Source organism: Diabrotica virgifera, chromosome 1 (genome assembly GCF_917563875.1).
Source record: "Diabrotica virgifera virgifera chromosome 1, PGI_DIABVI_V3a".
Taxonomy (NCBI): domain Eukaryota; kingdom Metazoa; phylum Arthropoda; class Insecta; order Coleoptera; family Chrysomelidae; genus Diabrotica; species Diabrotica virgifera.
Genome location: NC_065443.1, coordinates 169,911,473 through 169,937,822, shown reverse-complemented (window position 1 = coordinate 169,937,822; position 26,350 = coordinate 169,911,473). Strand labels below are relative to the sequence as shown.

Genomic DNA, 26,350 nt, shown 5'->3' with positions numbered 1-26,350 from the left:
TGGCAATTAAAAGATGAAGTAAAGGCTGTATGACACTATGCATTTTCTTGTATCATTTCTAATATCGTTTCTGATATCGTTTCTTGTATACATTTTCTTGTATCATTTCTTGTACGTACATTTGTGCCCTGTATGACACTATGCAAGTTCTTGTATCGAAAATTGTATGAAATTCGTCACGTGATTGGTCGAAATTTTGTTTGTCACCCTGTGTCACTTTATGGTAGTACTGCATCTACAGACACAGCTGATTTTAAATATTTTATAAAATTTATAAACTTTTATATAATTAACATTTTAATGTTAACCAGAATTTTACGTTGACTGAGGTTGATTATTTGTGTTTTTATTTTGTTTTGATATTTGTGCTAAAATATTTGCATTAGAATTATCTTCAGTTTGATCCAAATTAGGAACTATTGTATTTTCGTCTATTAAAAATTTATGCACCATGAAACATAAATTTATAGTTTGAACTTTACTAGGAGCTAAATATATGGTTATTAGTAGAACAGTAGTCCATACCAAACGGTATATTGTATCAATAAAAGATTTATAAATAATACCTACAAAAACACAAATAAATTCATCAGTACATTATCCCATTTTCATTTCAGCCGCCATTATGAGTAAGTAATTATGACATTTTAGATGTTTTACCAGCAGGTTTTACGTTTTCGCTCTTTGCGCAGAAATTGGCGCAGTTCTTGTACAAGAATCTGTGTCTGACTCAAATTCTTGTATCGTTTCTGATATCGTTTCTTGTATCTGTGTATGACACTATGCATTTTTTTGACATATCAGAAACGATATTAGAAATAATACAAGAAAATGTATAGTGTCATACAGCCTTAAGAAAAGTAAGATTGTTTTGCCTTCGCATTGCAACTAAATAAAAATGGTATACATTTTTATTTTATAGTCGTATTACTCCGTAGAGTAACTAGGTGCATTTTCCGTTGGAACTTTACCAAGCTGCAGACGGGGATGTGAATTGCATAGTGTAGAATTTCTTCCCTTTGTCTTCACTGCAGCATCCATTTGGCTTGCAAATTGTAGAAGCCTTGGAGGTGTCACCGGACGGGTGAACCCTGGAGAACCTGAGCAACCTTACCGGAGATTGGGTAACCAACCCCAGTGGAAAGTAGGGTAAGGGCTGACGAGGAAGGGAGAAATGGTCCTCCGAAAAGGGGGTTGGAACGTATGGAATGTCAGAACGCTAAATAGACCAGGAGCACAGAAGATCCTTCTACACGAACTGAAAAGATATAAAATAGGAATCACTGCAGTACAAGAAACTAAATGGTTGGGAAAACGTAGCCGGGACACTAAAACACACACTATACTGTATAGCGGTAAAGATGAAGGAAATAAAGAATTTGGAGTAGCCTTTATCGTAGATAATAAAATGAAGCACCTGATAACAGATTTTCAAGCCATCAATGAAAGAATCTGCAAGCTTAGGCTAAAAACGCATTTCTTTAACATAACCCTTATAAATGTGCACTGTCCCACAAATGAACAGGAAGAAGACACTAAGGTAGCCTTTTATCAAGATCTAGAACGAATCTATGACTCAATACCAAGAAACGACATTAAAATGGTGATAGGCGACACAAACGCCAAGATCGGAAAAGAAGAAGAGTACATAGGGGTAATAGGGAAACATAGGGAAACACAATAAATCAAATAGACCATATACTGACTGAAAAAAGAATGGCGACGAGTATATTAGATGTAAAAAGCAGACGTGGCGCAAGCTGTGACTCAGACCATCTACTAGTGCAGACACGGTTTAGATGCAAAATCAGTCGAAAGGTAAAGGAAAAATATCCAAAACAAGAAAAACTAACCTTAGATAACCTAAAAGTCCCTGAGATACAAGAAAGATTTGAGAGAACAGTGGATGAAAAATTACTAGAAGAAAACAGAGCAGACTCCACAATAGAAAATCAATGGAACACCATAAGCAGTATCATACTAAACACAGCGAAAGAAATCCTAGGAACAAAGACACAACGGAGAGAAGAAACATGGTTCGATGAAGAATGCAAACAAGCTATACAGGAAAGAAATAAAGCACATAAGAATTACATACTCAGACGTACTAGAGAGAGAAAAACAGAATTTGAGAACAAAAGACGAAGAGCAGATAAACTGTGCAGGCAGAAAAAGAGAAAGTACGAAAACCAACGGATACTAAATATAGAAAGGGAGTTTAAGGAAACGATAAACACTTATTAGTTCATACCAACTTATCAAACATTTAAGACAGGGATACAAACCGAAGACTAGCCTCTGCAAAAATAAGAAGGGTGAAATCATTAGCGATATGGACGAAATTAAGATAACCTGGATGACATATTTTAAGGAAGTATTAAACAAAGGGGCACAACCACCATTACAACAACAGAGGCAGCAGCAGACATGGCAGGAGATACAACAACAAGAACTGGGGAAGATGGAGAAGAAAATGAATTAACTAGGCCCCCAAAGCTAGAGGAGGTCCAAACGGCAATCCACATACAAAAAAGCCATAAAGCACCGGGAATAGATAAAATACCGGCAGAACTACTCAAGCAAGGAGGAAGGAATTTGACACAACAGATGTACCAGCTAATACGAGAGATATGGATAGAAGAAGAAATCCCCAACAATGGAAGAAAAGTATAATCTGCCCTATTCATAAAAAAGGAGACAAACTGTTGTGTCAGAATTATAGAGGCATCTCTTTACTTTGTTCGGGATACAAAATATTCACAAACATCCTTAATCGAAGACTTCAACCTCTCACGGAAAAAATCATCGGGGAATATCAAGCAGGGTTTAGGCAAAATAGATCTACCATTGACCAACTATTTACAGTTAAACAAATACTAGCCAAAACATGGGAATATGACATGGACGTTTACAATGGGTGCGTTCGGACGACCATAGCGGCTGACTGTCAGCAGAAATCGGCTGAGTGGTTGTATCCAGCCGTGATAGGGAAAGCTTAGTAAATCTCTCAGCGGCTGACTTCCAGCGGTGACGTCTGACAACTATTGCTAGCTCAGCTGTCCAGCCGCTGTGGTCGTCCGAACGCACCCAATCTCTTTGTAGATTTTAAAGAAGCCTATGATTCAATAGATAGAACAATTCTACCTAATATATTGGAAGAATTTAGCATACCATCAAAATTAATACGACTAGTGCAAATGACAATGACAGAAACAGAAGCACAGGTATGTATTCAAGGACAGATCACTGATGCGTTTACGATAACGCAAGGACTGAAACAAGGCGACGGACTGGCTCCAACGCTTTTTAATCTTGTTCTTGAATATGTAATTAGACGGTTGACGGTGAGAGGAAATAACATACTTACAAACAAATCTACTCAATTAGCAGCATACGCAGATGATATAAACATAATGAGCAGAACAATAAATGTAGCGGAAGAAACCTACGTTGAGTTGAAACAGAGTGCAGAAGCAGTAGGGCTAGCAATAAATACAAATAAAACAAAACTACTCATACAAACCAGATCAAATAGACCGGCGCAACAACACTTTATTGACGATATACAACATATGAATAGATTCACTTACCTAGGAATGGATCTGGTTGCAAGCAATGAAGAACCGGAAATAAATAGAAGGCTTGTGCTGGCAAATAAAGCCTATTTCGCGATGGGCCACATATTCAAATCGCTAGACGTACACCGGAAAACAAAACTCCGGGTATATAAAACAATAATCAGGCCCATAGTAAGTTATGGCTGCGAAACATGGGTGGTGACACAGAAATCTGCCAATGCATTAGATGTGTTTGAAAGAAAAATATACCGTAGGATACTGGGCCCAATAAGTGAAAATAACAACTTGCGAATTAGGTATAATAGAGAAATATACGAGCAATATAGCGAACCAACTCTAGCACAATACACTAAACTGCAGAGATTACGGTGGGCAGGGCACGTGGTCCGCATGCATGAGAATTGAATCCCCAGAAAATTGCTAAATGCAACAATGCAGGGAAAAAGACCTGTTGGAAGACCTAAAAAGAGATGGGAAGACGAAGTCGATGAGGATGCCAGGAACTTCCTGGGCACGCGTTCATGGAAAAGAACAGCGGTAAATCGAAATTATTGGAGAAGCTTGTTGAAGGAGGCCAAGGCTCAATTTGGGCTGTAGTGCCATTGGATGGATGGATGGATGGAGGTGTCACCAGGAAAATATACCAATAAGTTTTTCAATTTAAAAATCTTTTAGTAATATTTTTAATATTTTCAATATTATTAATGTTGCTATTAGGATTGAAAAACTTCATCTTTCAATTGCCAGATGACGCTAGTCACCTACCCTATTTGTTTCAGTTGCAATGTGTGGGAAAAGCTCTCGGTGCTGGTCAGTTAGGATATGGAGAACAAGCCTACGCTCTCTCCGATGAGATTCCAATAAGAATCGAAAATCGCAATTCAGAGAGCTTGATTGCACTCCGTATTCTAAATGAAAAGTAAGATTGTTTTGCCTTCGCATTGCAACTGAATGAAAATGGTATACATTTTTACTTTATAGTCGTATTACTCCGTAGAGTAACTAGGTGCATTTTCCGTTGGAACTTTACCAAGCTGCAGACGGGGATGTGAATTGCATAGTGTAGAATTCCTTCCCTTTGTCTTCACTGCAGCATCCATTTGGCTTGCATATTGTAGAAGCCTTGGAGGTGTCACCAGGGAAGTGGACCAATAAGTTTTCAATTTAAAAATCTTTTAGTAATATTTTTAATGTTTTTCAATATTATTAATGTTGCTATTAGGATTGAAAAACTTCATCTTTCAATTGCCAGATGACGCTAGTCACCTACCCTATTTGTTTCAGTTGCAATGTGTTGGAAAAGCTCTCGGTGCTGGTCAGTTAGGATATGGAGAACCAGCCTAAGCTCTCTCCGATGAGATTCCTATAAGAATCGAAAATCTCGATTCAGAGAGCTGGATTGCACTCCGTATTCTAATTAAAAAGTAAGATTGTTTTGCCTTCGCATTGTAACTGAATAAAAATGGTACACATTTTTATTTTGTAAATGATTACTTTATACAAAAGTAACGATTTGTAACGAATCCTCGAAAGTAACTATAATCAACATCACTACTATTCCTTTGCCTTTGCCCCTACAGTGTAGGCAACCACAACCGACATTAATATCGTTTTTCTTTATAAAATTTTCAATTTTTATTATTTTCAGGATACGTCAAAATAATTGTCAAAGTTAATTTAAATTTGGAAATCTCTCCGAAAAATATTAATTTTTGGCGGATTATTTGATTTATACCGTTCTAATTTAGTTTGTTTAGTTTTGTTAAACTTTTCCTTATTTAGTTTACATTTTGAAAGTGTTCATAAGTTAAACGTTACTTGAAAACTCCTCTATGGAGTCATCTAGTGGAGGCGAACCGCCTGATATTGAGAATTCGATGGATAGTAGCTGTGATTTACAAGATTTAAATGGATTTCTACCCAACCAGCCTCAAAATAAGATAAGTAGTAGTATTAATCTTAACAATATTAATGAAAAACAAAATACTTTAGTAAACTCAGATCAACCAAAAAAAACCAGGCCTGTTTATTTATACGAAAAAATTGATTTAGGACCTTTTTACATTTTCATTGAAAACTCCAGTTTAAATTTTACAGGAAAATTAAACGCTGTTAAAATAGGCGAGATCCTATTTACGTTACATCCAGAAATTGACAATTATATAAAAAAAATTGACTCAATCGGACGCAACCGAGTTAGGGTCTCATTTAAAAATTATAGTAGCGCAAATGCTTTAGTTACTTCCAAATTCCTTATTCAAAAAAATCTGACCGCATACATTCCAAAATTTCAATTGTTTAAACTAGGTGTAGTAAGGGATATAGATTCAGATATATCGGAAGAATATCTTAAAAATAGAATAAAGGAATTTGATCACCATTGCAAATTCTCGGTTGAGTATGTGAAACGAATAACAAGAAAAATAGTAGCAGATGACAAAGTAATATTTAATCCAACAAAATCAGTTATTGTGTCTTTTAAATGCCAGAATATACCAAAGTATGTAGTAATTAATCATGTCTTACACACTGTTGAAAAATACCAGCAAAAGGTAATTATCTGTTACCACTGCTATAGGTATGGGCACATGAGTAAGCAGTGTAAAAGTAATCCTCGCTGTTTTAAGTGTCATGAATCTCACCTTTCCGATTCTTGTTCTTTATCATCGTTTAACAAAAAATGTCTATCCTGTGAAGGTGAACACTTCACTAATGAATGGGAGATATGCCCAGAATTTGATCGCCAAAAGAAAATAAAACATTATATGTCTGAAAACAGCTTATCTTTTAAGGAAACAATTAAACTCTTTCCTAAGATAACTTATGCATCTATAGCAGCCAATAATTCCTCAATAAATTCTCATCAAACTCCAAATATGAATGCACCATCCTCTTCATATTCCTTTACTCAATTGTCCACGTCTCAAACATCTTCCAATCAGTTCGCTCTACCTTCAGTTTCAAATAGATATACAATAATAAAACCACCAAAATACAAACGACCTATCTCTTCCTCACCAGACCAAGTAACAATGGAACATCAAAAAATAATAAAGTTAAACCCCATGTCCAACAGACCTGGTGGTATTATCACCTCTTCTTCGTATCAATCTACATTTAATCCAGAACAAGGATCTAAAATACATGAACCATCAAAAGAATTAACAGAATTAATATCAAATATAGTTACAAGTATTATCTCTAATATAAATCACAAAAATTTTGAAATTCCAGAAAAATCAGTTCTAGTAAATTCAATTCAATCAGTTTTAAGTTCTCTCTTATATAATAATGAATAGATTGGTAATTTGTCAATGGAATTGTAGATCGGCTAACTCTAATAGAGAAAACCTTATCCACCTATTAGAAGACCAGAAAGTTGATATCGCATTATTATCAGAAACTAGATTTAAACCAGAAAAGTATTATAACTTTCACGGGTACAATATTGTCAGAGACGACCGCTTTTCAGTAACTGTTGGCGGTGGCTCAGCAATTTTAATAAATTCAAACCTATATTACGAGGAAGTCACCATGAAAGTAGATTTAATAAACGTCAATAAAGTAGCAATAAAAATAAAGTTTTGTTAAACTTTTCCTTATTTAGTTTACATTTTGAAAGTGTTCATAAGTTAAACGTTACTTGAAAACTCCTCTATGGAGTCATCTAGTGGAGGCGAACCGCCTGATATTGAGAATTCGATGGATAGTAGCTGTGATTTACAAGATTTAAATGGATTTCTACCCAACCAGCCTCAAAATAAGATAAGTAGTAGTATTAATCTTAACAATATTAATGAAAAACAAAATACTTTAGTAAACTCAGATCAACCAAAAAAAACCAGGCCTGTTTATTTATACGAAAAAATTGATTTAGGACCTTTTTACATTTTCATTGAAAACTCCAGTTTAAATTTTACAGGAAAATTAAACGCTGTTAAAATAGGCGAGATCCTATTTACGTTACATCCAGAAATTGACAATTATATAAAAAAAATTGACTCAATCGGACGCAACCGAGTTAGGGTCTCATTTAAAAATTATAGTAGCGCAAATGCTTTAGTTACTTCCAAATTCCTTATTCAAAAAAATCTGACCGCATACATTCCAAAATTTCAATTGTTTAAACTAGGTGTAGTAAGGGATATAGATTCAGATATATCGGAAGAATATCTTAAAAATAGAATAAAGGAATTTGATCACCATTGCAAATTCTCGGTTGAGTATGTGAAACGAATAACAAGAAAAATAGTAGCAGATGACAAAGTAATATTTAATCCAACAAAATCAGTTATTGTGTCTTTTAAATGCCAGAATATACCAAAGTATGTAGTAATTAATCATGTCTTACACACTGTTGAAAAATACCAGCAAAAGGTAATTATCTGTTACCACTGCTATAGGTATGGGCACATGAGTAAGCAGTGTAAAAGTAATCCTCGCTGTTTTAAGTGTCATGAATCTCACCTTTCCGATTCTTGTTCTTTATCATCGTTTAACAAAAAATGTCTATCCTGTGAAGGTGAACACTTCACTAATGAATGGGAGATATGCCCAGAATTTGATCGCCAAAAGAAAATAAAACATTATATGTCTGAAAACAGCTTATCTTTTAAGGAAACAATTAAACTCTTTCCTAAGATAACTTATGCATCTATAGCAGCCAATAATTCCTCAATAAATTCTCATCAAACTCCAAATATGAATGCACCATCCTCTTCATATTCCTTTACTCAATTGTCCACGTCTCAAACATCTTCCAATCAGTTCGCTCTACCTTCAGTTTCAAATAGATATACAATAATAAAACCACCAAAATACAAACGACCTATCTCTTCCTCACCAGACCAAGTAACAATGGAACATCAAAAAATAATAAAGTTAAACCCCATGTCCAACAGACCTGGTGGTATTATCACCTCTTCTTCGTATCAATCTACATTTAATCCAGAACAAGGATCTAAAATACATGAACCATCAAAAGAATTAACAGAATTAATATCAAATATAGTTACAAGTATTATCTCTAATATAAATCACAAAAATTTTGAAATTCCAGAAAAATCAGTTCTAGTAAATTCAATTCAATCAGTTTTAAGTTCTCTCTTATATAATAATGAATAGATTGGTAATTTGTCAATGGAATTGTAGATCGGCTAACTCTAATAGAGAAAACCTTATCCACCTATTAGAAGACCAGAAAGTTGATATCGCATTATTATCAGAAACTAGATTTAAACCAGAAAAGTATTATAACTTTCACGGGTACAATATTGTCAGAGACGACCGCTTTTCAGTAACTGTTGGCGGTGGCTCAGCAATTTTAATAAATTTAAACCTATATTACGAGGAAGTCACCATGAAAGTAGATTTAATAAACGTCAATAAAGTAGCAATAAAAATAAAGTTTAAGTCATATACTGTCACATTTATATCTATGTATGTTCCCCCAGGAACCAAGTTATTGTTACAACAATGGAACAATTTCATAACATCTATAGAAAGACCATTTATAATAGGAGGTGACCTTAATGCTCACCACATTGCCTGGGGCCTAGACAACCAAACAGATATGAAAGGTAAAATCTTGATGGACTGTATAGACGATAATAATTTAATATTCAAAAATGATGGCTCTCCTACTTTCTTTAGGAACTTCTCGAAATCGGCAATAGACCTGACCATTTGTACTCCTGACTTAAACCACCTGATCACTTGGAAAACACTTCAAGACCTATTTGGTTCAGACCATACACCTATAAGAGTAGAGTTAGAGGATCAACCAACTCATACATATAATCCATATTCACAAAAGTGGAATTTAAAGAATGTCGACTGGAAATTATATGAACAGTATTCGGAAGATGTATTCTCTCAATTTAAAGATATAAATTCTTATGAACAAATTTTGCACAATATAAATACAACTGCATCCTACTGCATCCCCAAATTTAAAATAAAAAAACCGACTTCCAGAGGAAAATACTGGTGGGATTTAGAATGTGAAGAAGCAGTCAGAAGAAGACAGGAAAGTTTTTGTATATTCAAAGAAAATCCAAACCATGAAAACCTACTTAAATATAAAAAAGATGATGCACATGTCAAGAAGATCACTAAACAAACTAAAAGAAATAGCTGGAGAGATTATGTCGGATCCCTAAATAGGTCAGTCCCTATTAAAGATGTATGGTCAAAAGTTAACCGAATAAAAAATAGAAAAACAAAGAACAAAGTCCCTGTTATTCTGTCGGAAGCTTCGTGGATAGAAGAGTTCCATCAAAATATCACACCGCCGTCTGCAGAATTAGTAATTCCTGATTTACAACTAAATGCTCTGTACGACTATCCAGAACCAATCCGTTTCCTAGTCAAACCATTTTCTGCCACTGAACTAAACTTTGCGTTGAAGAAAAACGCAAATTCAGCTCCAGGTGCCGATAATATCCATTACTCGATGCTATCAAATCTTTCAAGAATTGGTAAGGCTGCACTACTAAATATATATAATGAAATTTGGATGCGCCGCATAAAGATTCCTGACGATTGGCACGTTTACACTATTATCCCGGTTTTAAAACCAGGAAAATCATCAAAGAATTGGGATTCTTACCGTCCAATCGGTCTGGCTTCCTGTATACTAAAAACATATGAGAGACTTATTAAAAACCGTCTGGAATTTTGGCTAGAAAAGAACGACCTATTACCAAGAAGTCAGTTTGGTTTTAGAAAAGGTAAATCCACACAAGATAGCCTCTGCTACTTTTTAATAGACATTTATAGTTCCTTTACTTATAAGAAAGCAGTTAGTGCTTTGTTCTTAGATATAAAAGGGGCTTACGACAACGTTAATCTTCACATACTATACGCGAAAATGTTGGAAATAGGAATACCCGAGATAGTAACATGGAACATCATTAACTTATACATTAATCGAGCAGTTCACGTTAGATTAAATGGAGATCAATCTAACTCCCGATACACATCTTTGGGACTACCTCAGGGTAGCATCCTAAGTCCTATATTATATATACTGTATACTGCTGACTTAGAAACTAAACTTCCTCAACACATAAAAATCCTACAGTACGCTGATGATGTTGCGATATATGCAGAAAATAAGTCAATAGATAGATGTAATAACTACCTTAAATCGACATTGAATATTATAAAAAAATGGGCTACCGATAATAACTTAACAATATCAGAGAGTAAATCAACCATTGTTACCTTCACTAAAAAACGATATGTTCCTCAAAGCCATCTACAATTTGATAATACTAGTATTCCTTATAAAACTTCAATAAAATTTCTTGGCGTATTTTTAGACTCCAAATTAAATTGGAAAGAACACACAAATTACATATTACGAAGAATGGAAAATGCAATGAATATCATGAGGACTGTAAGTGTCAGTAACTGGGGAGCTGATCCAAACATATCAATATTACTATACAGAAATTTGATAAGATCAATCTTAGACTATGGATCTATTTTTTATGGCTCAGCATCAAACTCTGTACTCCAAAAAATCGAGAGGATCAAAAATAAGGCACTTAGGTTATGCACTGGTTATCTTCGTAGCACACCTATATTGGTCATGGAATGTGAGCTTAATGAACCTCCACTTTCATTACGCAGGGAATACCTAAGTGAGAAATTTATAGTTAAAACAGCGGTTAACGATAAACTGCTATTAAATAAAATTGTTCATTTAACCACCTCATACCTAACTCATTATTACTGGGAAAAAAAGAAACTGCTTTTAGTTGTGGAAAGCTTCCTCAACGTTTCTAATTCCATTGGCGACATACACCAAATTGAACAAAGCTCGTCTCGAAAGCTAAATTATGAAGATTATTTATCTCCAGTTAACTGTCATTTAAGTAATATTCGTGCGACAGACTTCCTTACTAAAATAGACCACCTTCAGTGTGTACAAAAAAACTGGGGGAGTTATCAGAAATTATATACGGATGGTTCAAAAATGGAAGGAAAAGTTGGATATGCTATATATTACCCACAAAAAAGTATAAAAATAAACAACAGATTACCTGATAAAATGACAATTTTCACAGCTGAACTCATTGCAATCAAAGAAGCATACAAAATATGTATTAATCAAAAAGAACTCAATTATGTTATATTTACAGACTGCCAAAGCATTGTAAAGACATTGAAATACAATGTACATAATTTTGCAGAAAATTATATCATCAGTGACATCATAGCAATGAACAGTGAAGCTTTGAAATCGGGCAAAAATATAATATTGTGTTGGATAAAAGCACACATTGGTATAAAAAACAACGAAATAGTAGATGATCTGGCTAAAAAAGCAACAACGAAGGAATCCACTCTGCATACTTATCAACTTCCTATGGGAGACATAATTTCTATTATGAGATCTATCAAACGGACGAAATGGCAGGAACAATACAATAATTCAGACAAAGGAAATTATTACAAAAAAATCCAGCCTACACTTCCCATCAAGACATGGTTTAATCAAGTTTCCAACAAAGGCTTTATCAAAACTATTTGTCGAATAAGAAGTAATCACTGTCTGACTCCAGTCTACAAAAGAGAAATAGGACTTGTAGATAATGATGAATGTTTATGTGGAGAGCTAGCTGATCTACAACATATGCTATTAGAATGTCCTTTACATTTTATTGAAATATCAAACTTTTTTGCCAATCTAGTTCAAATTAATGTACAATTTCCTTTTAATCTTATATACCTTTTACAATCAAACAATCTAGATGTTTATAAAATTTTGTACAACCATGTTAATTGTTTAAAATTAAAGCTCTGAGAAAAAAAGAAAAAAAAAATAAAAAAAAAAAAAAAAATAATTAAATAAAATAAAAAGTTACTAAGATCTAAACCTCCGCGAGGTTGAATCGGGTTTAGGTCTTAGCGCGATAAAAAAATATACAAAAAAAAAAAAAAAGAAAAACTAAAAAAAAAAAAAAACTAAAAAAAAAAAAAAAAAAAAAAATAAAAAATGTAATAAAAAAAATGTTAAAAAATATAATAAAAAAAATAATAAAAAAAACAGAGTAAAAAAAACAGTAGTACTAATAGTTTTAAATTTAGATACTAAGCATATATTTTGTAAAAGAGAGAATTCAAAACACATTGACTGGCCAGTTGGTTGCTTAAACCAGTGCCAATAAAACATAAACACACACAATTTTTATTATTTTCAATTAAAGCCAGTTTATTTATAATGCGCAAACGAGGAGCAATTAGGTGATTATACCCAGAAAATGAAAATTTATTCGAAATCTCAACTTTTTATTTGGTTATATCTCGAAAACGGAAAATCCGCAAATGAAATTTCGAATGGAGGGATTTTCTTACGTCAGAAACAGTCATTTTAGATATACATTACAATACAGATAATACTTTTGCAAAACCAGTTTAGGACCACCAAAATGGAAAATTTTTTTCTTCGGAAAATTTTTAAGCTTTATGATTTTTAGTTTAAACCAGGTCTATTGGTAATCCTCAAACCAGAAGAAATTAAATGATATAGTTATTGTTATTTTTACAGCTTTTAATAAATATCCCGATAATGGAAATATATACTTTGGCGCTGTCCCGAGAAATTTCATTTTGATATAACTTAAAAATGGAATATCCGCAAATGAAATTTCAAAGGAGGGATTACCTTTAAGTCAGGAGGAGTTATTTTGACTATGGTACATACTACTTTTAGCCTTACAGTTTAGCTTTACCAAAAGTGAAAATTATTCTGGCATTCCTTTGCCCCTACAGTATAGGCAACCAACATTAATATCGTTTTTCCTTTATAACATTTTCAATTTTCACAATTTTCAATTAAAACCAGTTTATTCATAATCCGCAAACGAGGTGCAATTTTTTGATATGGTTATTTAGTGACTTTACGGCATTTTATACCCTGAAAATTGACATTTATTTTTAGCGCTGCGCCGAAATCTCCACTTTTGATTTGCTTATATCTCGAAAACGGAAACTCCGCAAATGAAATTTTGAATGGTGCAATTATCCGCAAACGAGGTGCAATTTTTTGAGCTATGGTAGAAGTCAAAATAACGACTTTGAAAAAACCGTTTCGCTAACTTTATGACGCTTGTTAAAACGTCCTTACAAAATCTGACAGCGTGTCACGTGACTGTGAATAGAGGGGAGACGCACGGAGCCAATTGTTGAGGATTTGTGATTTGTGATGATTTGTGATTTGTGAGTGGGCAGTTGAAATGGAAGCCTCGATGTATTAAAAATTTAATAAAGCGACGTGAAAGTTAAAACGTGAGTGAGACGATGATAATAAGTGACTTGCACGTACAGACGCTTGTTTTGCTAATAAAATTTGATTGTAAAACATTAGTGCCGGATCAGTCAAATCCAATGAACTGTCAATACGGATGGAATAGGCACAAAGACAACTAATGCAGCCACGATACAAGAGAGAGGTCCTAGAGAGAGACAGACAAGGTTGTGGAAACTTTGACAGGCCTTGTAATTTGAGTTGCCTATATCAACTTAAATCGGGGAAATATAAAAGTCTAAATATAAAAGTAACATAAAAACATAATCAAGGACTTCTTCACTTTGTATAAAACAGTCACTAATTTAGTATTTAAATAGTTTTAAAATTATTTAACTCCCAAATACTTTACGAAAGTAGGTATTTGTTTTGATAAATACAAATAACAATTCTGAAAAGTATCTAAACACCAAGTATGGCACTGTGTACTCTATTTATCCCCTAAATACAAAAAAGTGGTTAAATTTTGAAATATGTACTGCCAATCAGCATTAGGCCTTAGCCAAGTTAAAATATAAGTTAAAGTATTCAACGAACTGTAAATACTGATTTAATCGTGTCCATTTATATAGGCAACTCAAATTACACGGCCTGTCAAATTCTTCACCACCTTGTCTGTCTCTCTCTAGGACCTCTCTCTTGTATGTTGGTGTCAATCTTGCTTCACTATTTGAATGGGACATGGCCATTCCATGGTCAAATCCAAAAAAGTATTTTAGGTTAGAAAAAAACTGAAAAAAGTCAACTAAAAAATTACTCATTGCCGGCCAATTTAATCAGTTTCGTTAATAACCCACCTACCAGTTCATTTTGAAACTACTTAAAGCAATATGGCACTCATAATAGCAAAATTTAGGGTAAGTTTGAGCAAATAAATCATAGACAAACTATTTTCTTGTAAACCTAAACTACAATAATACAACCTTAGGATAAAATTCCAAGGATAAAATATCGTTTATTTATTTTATATTGCTCTGTATTTCATATAAAAAAATTAAATTTCTGTGGTGATTATAATACATTAGTACTCCTAGTATAATTTTGGTTTGCTATGTCTTTTCTGGTCTTCAGTTAGATATTGAGAATATTGCTATTTTCTGTCTCGCTTTGGCTCCATACTTGAGCCATTAACCTTTTCACTGCGGGAACCGAACATATGTAAAATAATTTCATTCCCCTACAATGGGAACCTGCTGAATACGCTTAACCTTTATCGACATTCGCTACAATAGGCAAGAGCAAACATGAATGTTCAATATATTATGTTCAGCTTCTAGTACGCTGGTAGTCATATTTGGAAGTGTTTGTTGAAGTGCATTTACACAATATTTGAGATTATAAAAGCATTTATTAACTTTTTTTAACAAAGTTTCTTCTATTTTACTCAGAATGTAATTAAATGTGTCCAACTTCATCCCCATATATCTAAAGAATCTGTGACTGTCCATTTTTAACTGAGAAAAGAGGATGTCGTACTCCCCGAAGTTCTGTAATTCACGATTAATATCATGCACTCCAACCTTCCTCTATGTAAAATTTTTAAGTGGACATTTTCTAATAAAAACATTCTTTCATCTTCAGTTTTGGAATCCAACGAGGAACAAACTGACACTGTATCCAGCTTTTAAGTGTAAACGTAAAAGCAGGCAAACCCTGAAAATAAGCACTGGTCACTACCATGCAGATGATATCGTTATAATAGCCCGGGACAAAAGATCATTAATTAAGGCATTCTCTAAAATAGAAAAAGGGGCAAAAAGAAGAGGACTAGACATAAATATGGAAAAAACAAAGTACATGAACGCAAGCAGATTCAAGAAAACAAGACTAACACAAATGATAATAGATAATTACAGATTTGATGAAGTAGATACAGTAGACTCCCGTAAGTTCGGCCACCTCGGAACCGGACCCTAGGCCGAACTTAAAAGTGGCCGAACTAACCTATGCTTATCTAAAAAATGTCCATTTATTGTTTGTATGGATCTAGCAAAAACAAAACACTTGTACAATAAGTAGAAGACAACACAGAGGAATACTCTGACATATATTTAACATATATTAAAAGATAGACCGTTACAAAAATACTATAAAACAAGACTTACAGAACTCTAGGCCTAATAAAATTTAAAAATATTATTGCACATTGGTGGTTTGGCTTCTTAAACACTTAAAAAAGTCATTATTTTTTTTGTCTGAATTTTCTTTTCTAATAATTTGTGATGTGCAAAGTGTGTGACTAATGCTTAGAGAGCTGGCCAGACTAAGCGGAGACCGAACTAACTGAGGCCGAACTATGTCTATTAAGCCAGATCATCCATTTCATAAGTCCATATTTGGAATAGTTTCATATTTTTTTGCTAATTTTTTGCTAATTTATTACCACAAAAACAAATTTTTTGCTCCACCCCTAACCGAGAAACAATGGTTGATGTAGCTTAATATTATGTCACATCATCGATAGCCATATCTCGCGAACCTAAAGAGCTAGAAAATCGTACGACGCGGCATATTTTTTGCTAATTTATTGCTGTCGATCTGCATATGCAACATACCCCAAAACCACCCCTGCTTCCCTTACAGCTAAACAACACCTCCAAAAAACAAAGAAAAATCTTGAAAAATGATTTTTGTGATATAGTTGACGGTTGATATTTAATTGCTAATTTTTTGCTGTCATTAGCCGTAAAAAACAAATTTTTTGCTCCACCCCTAACCGAGAAACAATGGTTGATGTAGCTTAATATTATGTCACATCATCGATAGCCATATCTCGCGAACCTAAAGAGCTAGAAAATCGTACGACGCGGCATATTTTTTTGCTAATTTATTGCTGTCGATCTGCATATGCAACATACCCCAAAACCACCCCTGCTTCCCTTACAGCTAAACAACACCCCCAAAAAACAACGAAAAATCTTGAAACATGATTTTTGTGATATAGTTGACGGTTGATATTTAATTGCTAATTTTTTGCTGTCATTAGTCGTAAAAAACAAATTTTTTGCTCCACCCCTAACCGAGAAACAATGGTTGATGTAGCTTAATATTATGTCACATCATCGATAGCCATATCTCGCGAACCTAAAGAGCTAGAAAATCGTACGACGCAGCATATTTTTTTGCTAATTTATTGCTGTCGATCTGCATATGCAACATACCCCAAAACCACCCCTGCTTCCCTTACAGCTAAACAACACCCCCAAAAAACAACGAAAAATCTTGAAAAATGATTTTTGTGATATAGTTGACGGTTGATATTTAATTGCTAATTTTTTGCTGTAATTAGCCGTAAAAAACAAATTTTTTGCTCCACCCCTAACCGAGAAACAATGGTTGATGTAGCTTAATATTATGTCACATCATCGATAGCCATATCTCTCGCGAACCTAAAGAGCTAGAAAATCGTATGACGCGGCATATTTTTTTGCTAATTTATTGCTGTCGATCTGCATATGCAACATACCCCAAAACCACCCCTGCTACCCTTACATCTGAAGAGCACTTTTAATAAATAATTAAAAATCCTAAATTTTTGCCGTCTTAAATCGTTTGCATTTTTCGTTTCTGTAAACTTTGTTTTTCTTGGATCAAAATACGGCTGTGGACTTAATCTTATAAATCGGTGAAGTATTAGTTTTTTTTTTAATTCTTATTTATGACTATTTATATACTCAATCATACTAATGTACACTCAAAATGTCATTTAACCAAGAAAACTAAAATTTGGTAAACCCCCAATTTGTTGTGCTATGGAAGCTCACTCTTGTTTAGATAATACAGCCCAACAGCATTTTAATAAATTCATTTGGCTGCTGGAGATAAACGATTTTGTAATTATAAATCAAATTGAATGCATATAACTATTCTCTATTCAGGTGTTATATCCAACTTCAGTTGACTTATATTAAGCATTCATTTTTTATTATATATATCTACATTTTTTAAACATTATTTCAACTTATTGTTATAACAGAATAATCTATGCAACTGTAAAAATTTAGGTGGAAGAGCAGAAAAACATTTTCAGTGTACTTTCTTAAGAAATTATAAAATATACAAATGAATATATACGAGTAATAGAATATTAAAACTTGAGATTATTGTTTGATTTCATATCACTTATTTTGAAATTATAATTGACGTTCATCATACTGAATTGTGAAATAATAAATTTATCATATCAATTTATGACAGCAAAAAATTAGCAATTAAATATCAACCGTCAACTATATCACAAAAATCATTTTTCAAGATTTTTCGTTGTTTTTTGGGGGTGTTGTTTAGCTGTAAGGGAAGCAGGGGTGGTTTTGGGGTATGTTGCATATGCAGATCGACAGCAATAAATTAGCAAAAAAATATGCCACGTCGTACGATTTTCTAGCTCTTTAGGTTCGCGAGATATGGCTATCGATGATGTGACATAATATTAAGCTACATCAACCATTGTTTCTTGGTTAGGGGTGGAGCAAAAAATTTGTTTTTGTGGTAATATATTAGCAAAAAATTAGCAAAAAAATATGAAACTATTCCAAATATGGACTTATCAAGTCATTTATTCATGTCAATATACAAAAGTACTTACATACGTCGAAAAATAGTATACAACTTTGGTTCACAGATATAAAATACAAATATAAAAACACAAGATATAAAATACAAGTATAAAAACACAAGGCATAATATGAAATAATACACACATCAATTAAGACAGACACTTTCTGGGTTCCTAAGAATAAACAAAGTACAATTCAACAATTCACAACCCAGTTCCAAACATTAAAGTTAAAATTTAAAAATTCATCACTGCTGTAAAATGCCTGGCCTATGAGAAAATTCTATAGTTGTTTTCTAAATTGTAAAGTTGGCAATTCAGTAATTTCAGTAGGCAACTTGTTGTAGAATGTTAAACCATACGAGTTTGGTCCGTCTCTACTTCTTTGGAGCCTGGTGTAGGGCAGTATTAAGGCATGCTTATTTCTGGTTTCATATTGGTGTACATCCTCATGTCTTTGATGACAATCTATATTTTGTTTCACATGAACAAGACTCTCCAGAATAAATAGCGAAGGCAGAGTCAGTATGTGCAGTGCAACAAATGCTTGCCGACATTCTTTCTGATAGGACAGGCCAGCAATTATCCTTACTATTCTTCTCTGAATACGAAAGACATCTTTGGCTCCAGCACTGTGACCCCATGCCAAAATTGCATAGCTGATGTGTGAATGACACAGTGCAAAATAGGCCTGTTGTAAAGTGAACTGAGATACACACTCAGAAAGTCTTCTAATCAGAAAAGTTGTAGTTCCTAACTTAGCCACAAGGGACCGTGTATGAGCCTTCCAACATAATCCTGCATCCAAGTAAACTCCCAAAAATTTTATTTGTTTGTCTGCATCTCCGGATGGAAGCTGTCTTGTTGAAAAAATCAAAGACTGGGTTTTATTGATGTTTAGAAGCAACATATTTGCTGCAAACCATTGTTCTGCATTATCTTGTGCTTGCTTTGATGCCTCTATTGCTGCCTTACAATCCCAATCTTTGCAGGTAATAGTAGTATCATCAGCAAAAAGAGTAAATGAACTGGTAAGGTCCATCTGTGGAAGATCATTAATATAAATTAGAAACACTAGACTTATGAAATGGATGATCTGGCTTAATAGACATGGCCGAACTTATGGGAGTCTACTGTACATTCAAATACTTGGGAACAATGATTAGTAGAGATAATGAAAGAATAGACCTGAAACAGAAACTACAAGCAGGAAATAGAACTTACCACAAAAATAAAAAAATAATAAAAGATAAAAAATTAAGCAGAAATACAAAGATGCAAATATATAAGACTACCATAAGGCCAGTGGTAATGTATGCCATAGAGACCAACACCCTAACATTAAAAGAAGAAGAACAGCTGAAAGTATTTGAAAGAAAAATAATGCGCAACATTCTGGGACCAAAAGTAATAAATGAAAACGAAAGAAGACCCTGGATGAACCACGAAATAGAACAATGGATGGAAGGAGAAAACATAGTGAAAGAAGCAAAAGCACGAAGAATAAGGAGGTATGGTCATATAAGTAGAAAAAGTGAATATGATCCCATTAAAGTTATTACCAACTGGATACCCCCTGAGACAAGAGCACGAGGCAGACCAAAAGCAAGACAGAAACAGCAAGCCGAAAACGACTTAACAGTTATGGGAATTCGAAACTGGAAAAAAAAGACAGAACCGAAATGAGTGGAGAAAAGTAGTGACGGAAAGGAAGACACACCAGAAGCTTTGAGGAGACAGATTAGAAGAAAAGTGGACTGATCCCCATGTCTTAACGGATCATTAAAGTGAAAAACAGCTATAACTTCCATGTGAGTGTACAGCTTATATACATACACTACAGATGTATATCAAACGAACTTTTCAGAGCAGCTGTCTCCTAAGTCCGAATAGCTATGATGATTGCCAACCTCTGTCGCGGAGATGGCACTTGAAGAAGACCCTAACTTAAATTTAATTTTCTACAGTTATTAATGTATCTTTTTGGTGATTAGCCTCTTAGCTGCATATTCATAAACCACCTTTAGAGCAGATGTTGACTTTTGTTGAACCGCACCTGACTAAAGTAACCATATCACTTGTTGGCACGTAAATGGCACCTGACTGAAGTAACCATATAAAGGGCTGGTGAGTGAATCGCAGTGAGTTGGTTAAAGGAAAGATTTAATTTATGCAATTTTTTCATGTATTCCCCATATATGTAGTCCAGCCAGCAGGACCCTCATTCCCTTGCTTATACAATTGTGCATTATTCTCAAATGCTAAACAATGATAAATGGCAAAGAAATGAATTGTAAAAGATTGCCAGATCTAAATTACTGAATATCTATTTGCTCTTAGGATCTATATATTTCTCGAATTGGGGGAAATTACTAGGCATGACAACTATGATAAGGCAATCTTTTTCTTCATGTACCATGTCCTTTCAGAACGTTGGCTACCATCATAGCTATCTTAATTTTATTCACTGCCGCCCTAAATAGCATGCTTGTATCAACACAATACCAATCTTGCAAGTTCTTCAACCATGAGGTTGGAGTTCTTCAACCATGAACACCTTGGACATCCTTCTAAAAGTGGCTCTGGCCTGCTCTATCTTAGATCTAATTTTGCTGTGACTTTCTGTGTTACAATTTAATTGCTGCCTAAGGTAAACGATTTTATTAACTTGCACATGTTTGGTATTACTTACATATTATTATATAGACAGTTTTATATTCTGTTGTTTACTTATTACGAGTATTTTGGTTTTCTGTATGTTCAGATCCAGACCTGCTTCCCTACAACTCCCAACGACACTATGTAATAGTGTTTGCAGATTTTCTTGACTAGAAGCTAGGAGTACTGTATCATCCACATATCGCAAATTATTGATGACTTCACCATTCAGAATTATTCCTCCTTGTTTTTCAGAAAGTGCATTTCTGAAAATTCTTTCGGAGTAAACATTGAAAAGCAGGGGTGACAAGAGGCATCCCTGCCGTACTCCTCTTTTAATATTAGGAGCCTGTGATTCCACACCATCTACTAAAACTGATGTTGTTCGATTCCAATATAAATTTGCAATTATTCGAACATCTCTGCCATCCAAGCCAATATCGTTTAGAAGTTCGATCAATATCACGATCAAATTCCTTTTGGAAGTCAATAAAACAACAGTATATGTCTACAGATATATCTCGAGATCTTTGAGCAAGTACGTTCATCCCAAACAATGCCTCTCTGGTTCCAAACCTGTTACGGAAACCAAACTGTGTGTCACTTAGGTATTTATTGTAGATACAACCATGTACAGTAGAACCCTGATTATCTGGGTGCGGATTATCCGTGCTATGATTTTCTATTACTCAAGTTGCGTTTTTGAGGTTTTATCAAAATAGCGTCATCGTAAATCACTTGATGGAAACTCTATATGACGAAAGAGAGACTCATAATGAAAGATTTATTTTCTTCTGTTATTTTTTATGGTAGGTACTATGTATGTGTATACGTACATATGTATTATACATAAGAAATACATGCTCAGATTATCCGTGCCACCCTTCGGTCCCGACGAGCACGGATAATCGGGGTTCTACTGTAGGGTTCTACTGTATTACCTTTAGAAAAATTTTCAATAAATGGTTTAACAAACTGATGGTCCTATAATCAGCACAGGTTTTTGCTGTTGTCTTCTTAGGGGTAGAGCTATGAACAATGAATTGGACCAACCATTGGGTAATTGTCCGCTGGTATAATTGGTATTGACGAACGAAGTTATAGCCTCTAAAACATTGCTATAATTTATAAGCTTGTATATTTCAGTTGGAATTTCATCAGGACCTGTCGCTCTGCCATCTTTTGATGATTGTATGGCTTTTATTACCTCAGATAGTGTTATTAGGGATCCGTCGCTGTTAGTAATATCCGGAGGTGAACTACTCCTATCAGACAATACAAGACCATTTGTTAACCCATTCAGTGCTCATGTCACTCATAGGTGACAAGTATGTTCATACTAATTTGACCAGTTTTTTGTTAGTGCTGGTAGGAAGTAGTTGCAACTTCATAAGCTTGTGAACTTTGTAATATTATCATGTTTTCAATTTCATTGTTTATATTTTACTTGCAATAGAATATATTGAGGCAGGTCCATCAAAATCAAAACAATCTAAAATTTCATTCTGAGATCCCATAGTCTTTTTATGTATGTATGTATATATTCTTTTTATATTTTATTGTATGAAAAAATATATAAGTATGTTTTACAATATGTGTAAACTTAAACTAATAAAAATATCACGTTACAGCCATCACACATGAGTAACAGTGCACACTGCATGATACATTTTTGGCTGCATGCAAATGGCACTCATATGTAACATGAAAACAAAAGGTTCAAAAACATATTTTTTATGGACTTATTAACGATAAATATTATTTGAAAAAATGGCTCCACTCCTGGCGAATGTAAATAACAAATAGTGTAACAGTGAATGGGTTAAGAGGGTACTTTAGTATTGGGACCGTGAAAGTTCGGCAAAGCGACACCTATTTCTACGCTCTGCAACTTTATTCGCACTTTTAATTATATTGGCCAATTATATTAGTCCTGGTTACTGGATAATTGTCAAGGCCATAGTCCAAAAAAATAATAAGAAGAAAAAATAAGATTCAGGTTATGTTATTAAAACGTAAACAATTGTATGTAGTAAATAAAATTAGTTATTAAAATGCAGTACTGCAAGCAAAATATAATTATGTAATTCAATTTACCTTTATATAATAATTGCATATCATATCAACATTGTGGAGCAACATATAATTTTTTTCTTCAATGACAGTAGATATGAAATGTACGTCAATTTGACAATATGAATTATTTAAGAAAGTTGCAATATTTCTGCAGAAACCTTAGCACAAACTACGAAGATTTAACCTAAAACTCTTAAATAAAATGTGGTTCCTTACTGAGTTACAGGGTGTTTTATCTAAAAATTTAAAAACTATTTTTGCTCAGCATTTTAAAACTATTCGACGTATCCTTTTCATACTTGGCAGGAAGTATAGGTACTGTACAAACTACCAAATTATGTTAAACAAACGTTTCTGGCTATTACCAGAGGCGTACGATGGGGGAAAGTGAATGGTTGACCCTTTCCAGATTCTACGCCACTGGTGGAATTGCTATTTTAGTTCAATTATTGGATTCTCCAATACTTTCTATGAAAATAATATACTCTTCATTCGTAACGATAAAGTCATTAGTTTTCGAGATCTTTTAAGTTAAAAATGAAACGACACGGTTATTTTGATTAATGTATTGTGTCGCTTCATTTTTAATTTCACATATTTCGAAAACTAATCATTTTATCGTTCCGAGGGAAGAATATACCTATTATTTACATAAAAAGTACTGGAAAATCAAGAAATTACACTAAAATAGCAATTTCGTCAGTGGCGTAGAATTTGGGAAGGGTCAACCAGCCACTTTCCCTTATCGTACGCCTCTGGTATTAGCTAGAAACGTTTATTTATCTTAATTTAGTAGGATGTACAGTACCTACACTTACTGCCAAGTATGATAAGGATACGCCAAATAGTTTTAAAGTACTGGGTACAAATAATTTTTAAATTTTAATCATATGAATCATATCATAAATTAATCAAAATAACTGTGCCGTTTCATATTTAACTTCAAATATCGCGAAAACTAATAACTTTATCGTTACAAACGAAGAGTATATTATTTACGTAAAAAGTATTGGAGAATATAAAAAGGGCACTAAAATAGTAATTCCTCCAGTGGCGTAGACTTTGAGAAGGATCAACCATTCACTATCCCCTGTCATACGCCTCTGGTAGTAGCTAGAAACGTTTGTTTATCATAATTTAGTAGGGTGTATAGGAGTCGCAAGTACAACATGTATATGTTACAGTTCAAGTTGATTATCCAGTTGGAGTTGACTCCAACTAGTTGGAGTCGACTCTAACGGCTGGTTTCAGTAAAAGTTGATTATAAATATAAAATGAAGATTTATATTCAACATTTACTAGTAAAAGTAGACTCCAACTAGGAAAAGTATACTCTTCCCAATGCCATTTAGTAAAAGTTGATTCTGATTCACACAAACAGCCGATTCTAGAAATTAAATGTTACTGAATATGTTCAAATTAGTCTAGGCTGTATCGTCGCCCCCGTTAGGTAAATTATTCCAGTTCGATTTTTTTTTGCACAAACTTACTAAAAAAGAGGTCCTCTTCGACCAAATAACGAATCCACAGGGTGTCAGATGGTACTGTGGTCGAAAAATTGTTTAAACAATTTTTTTAAACAAACTCACAAAAAAATTTATTTAGGACAATTTTCTTTACATCATTTGGGTCATTCGGAGCAAAAGATGTCTTTTGTGATTTTTCTGTAAAATTTTGTTGTTCTCGAGTTATACGCGATTTAAAATTTGCATAATACGAAAATGACCATTTTCAAGGCTTAATAACTCAGTTAAAAATTATTATTATGAAAGTCCGAAAGTCACCAAATAAAATTTTAACGACCCCCCTACAAGATACTGAAGAAATTTTTGTTATTATTTTATTACTAAGCGGTTATTTTTAATTATTAACAATGAGCGCTAGGAGCGTATTGACGCAGCTATCAATGTGAGTGCGAGTGAGATGCACCATTGCACCATTTTGACATTTAAAAATTCAAACTTCTGTCAAACCACAAAACTGTCAAAACTTTTTTTGTAATTTATAGCTCACATGTCATCACCATGACAAGTCGAAAGTTCTTCTTCTTGTGGTGCTTTCTCCTTTAGTGGAGGTTAGCGACTACACTGGCAAATCTGTCTCTGTCCAATGCGGCTCTAAACAAATATGTTGAATCAAGGCCGGTCCAGTTTCTGATATTTCTAAACCATGAAATCTGGCGCCTACCGGGACCTCGTTTTCCTTCACTCTTACCCTGGATGATCAGTTGCGTGAGGTGGTACTTTTCGTTTCTCATTATGTGTCCCAGGTAGCTAACTTTTCTGACTTTAATGATTTTTAGCAGTTCCCTATCTGTACCTATTCTCCTCAGAACATATTCGTTGGTGGTGTGGGTTGTCCAAGGTATTTTCAAGTCTCTTCTATAAAGCCAGAGTTCAAAGGCGTCCAACTTGTTCATCAGTGTTGTGTTGTGTCCAGGCCTCCGTTCCATACAAACGTATTGACCACACATAGCAATGCAGAAAATGACATCTAAGGCTGATATTAATGCTACTGTTACAAAATAAGCTTTTCATTTTGATAAACCCCTGTCGGGCTACCTCTATTCTCGCTCTTGACTTCTTGTTTTTAATCAAGTTGATTGTTAAACCAGCAACCAAGATATTTGTACTGGCTTACGTATTCAAGCTGTTGGTATTTCACATATTTATTGGAAGAGGTAAATTTTTGTTCCTTGATATTCTTATAACTTTGGTTTTCGCAGTATTGATCTTCATCCCCATTTTTTCACAATTCTCAGTAACCCTATCCAACAGTATCTGCAGACTATGGTCCGAATCAGTCATTAATACTGTGTCATCTGCATAGCGGATGTTATTTACTCTCTGACTGTTTATCCTGATTCCTTCTGAAGGGTGCGATAAAGAGTTCGCAAATATTACCTCAGAATAGACGTTAAAAGTATGGGTGATAGCACACAACCCTGTCTAACACCTCGTTGTATTTCAATTGGCCTTGACGTATTACCATTGGTCTTTATGATTGCTCTCTGATTCCAATAAATAGCCTCTATAATTTTAGAATCTCTTTTGTCGATTCCGATGTCATTCAATCTTTCTATCAAGGTCTTGTGCTTCACCCTATCGAACGCTTTCTCAAAATCTATGAAACAGATAAAAAGGTCTGCTTGCTGATCTTTGTATC

The 26,350-nt window shown here is 34.0% G+C and overlaps 1 protein-coding gene across 1 annotated transcript in view; it reads left to right on the top strand.

The window, feature by feature from the left end:
- The first annotated feature begins 14,544 nt into the window (after positions 1 to 14,544).
- LOC126878856 (endoplasmic reticulum junction formation protein lunapark-B-like) overlaps positions 14,545 to 26,350 on the top strand; it is a 109,416-nt gene continuing 97,610 nt past the window's right edge. Inside the window, exon 1 of the mRNA XM_050641755.1 lies at positions 14,545 to 14,753. Coding sequence (XP_050497712.1) covers positions 14,727 to 14,753 — 27 coding nt within the window. The 5' untranslated portion in view covers positions 14,545 to 14,726. The remainder of the gene's footprint in view (positions 14,754 to 26,350) is intronic.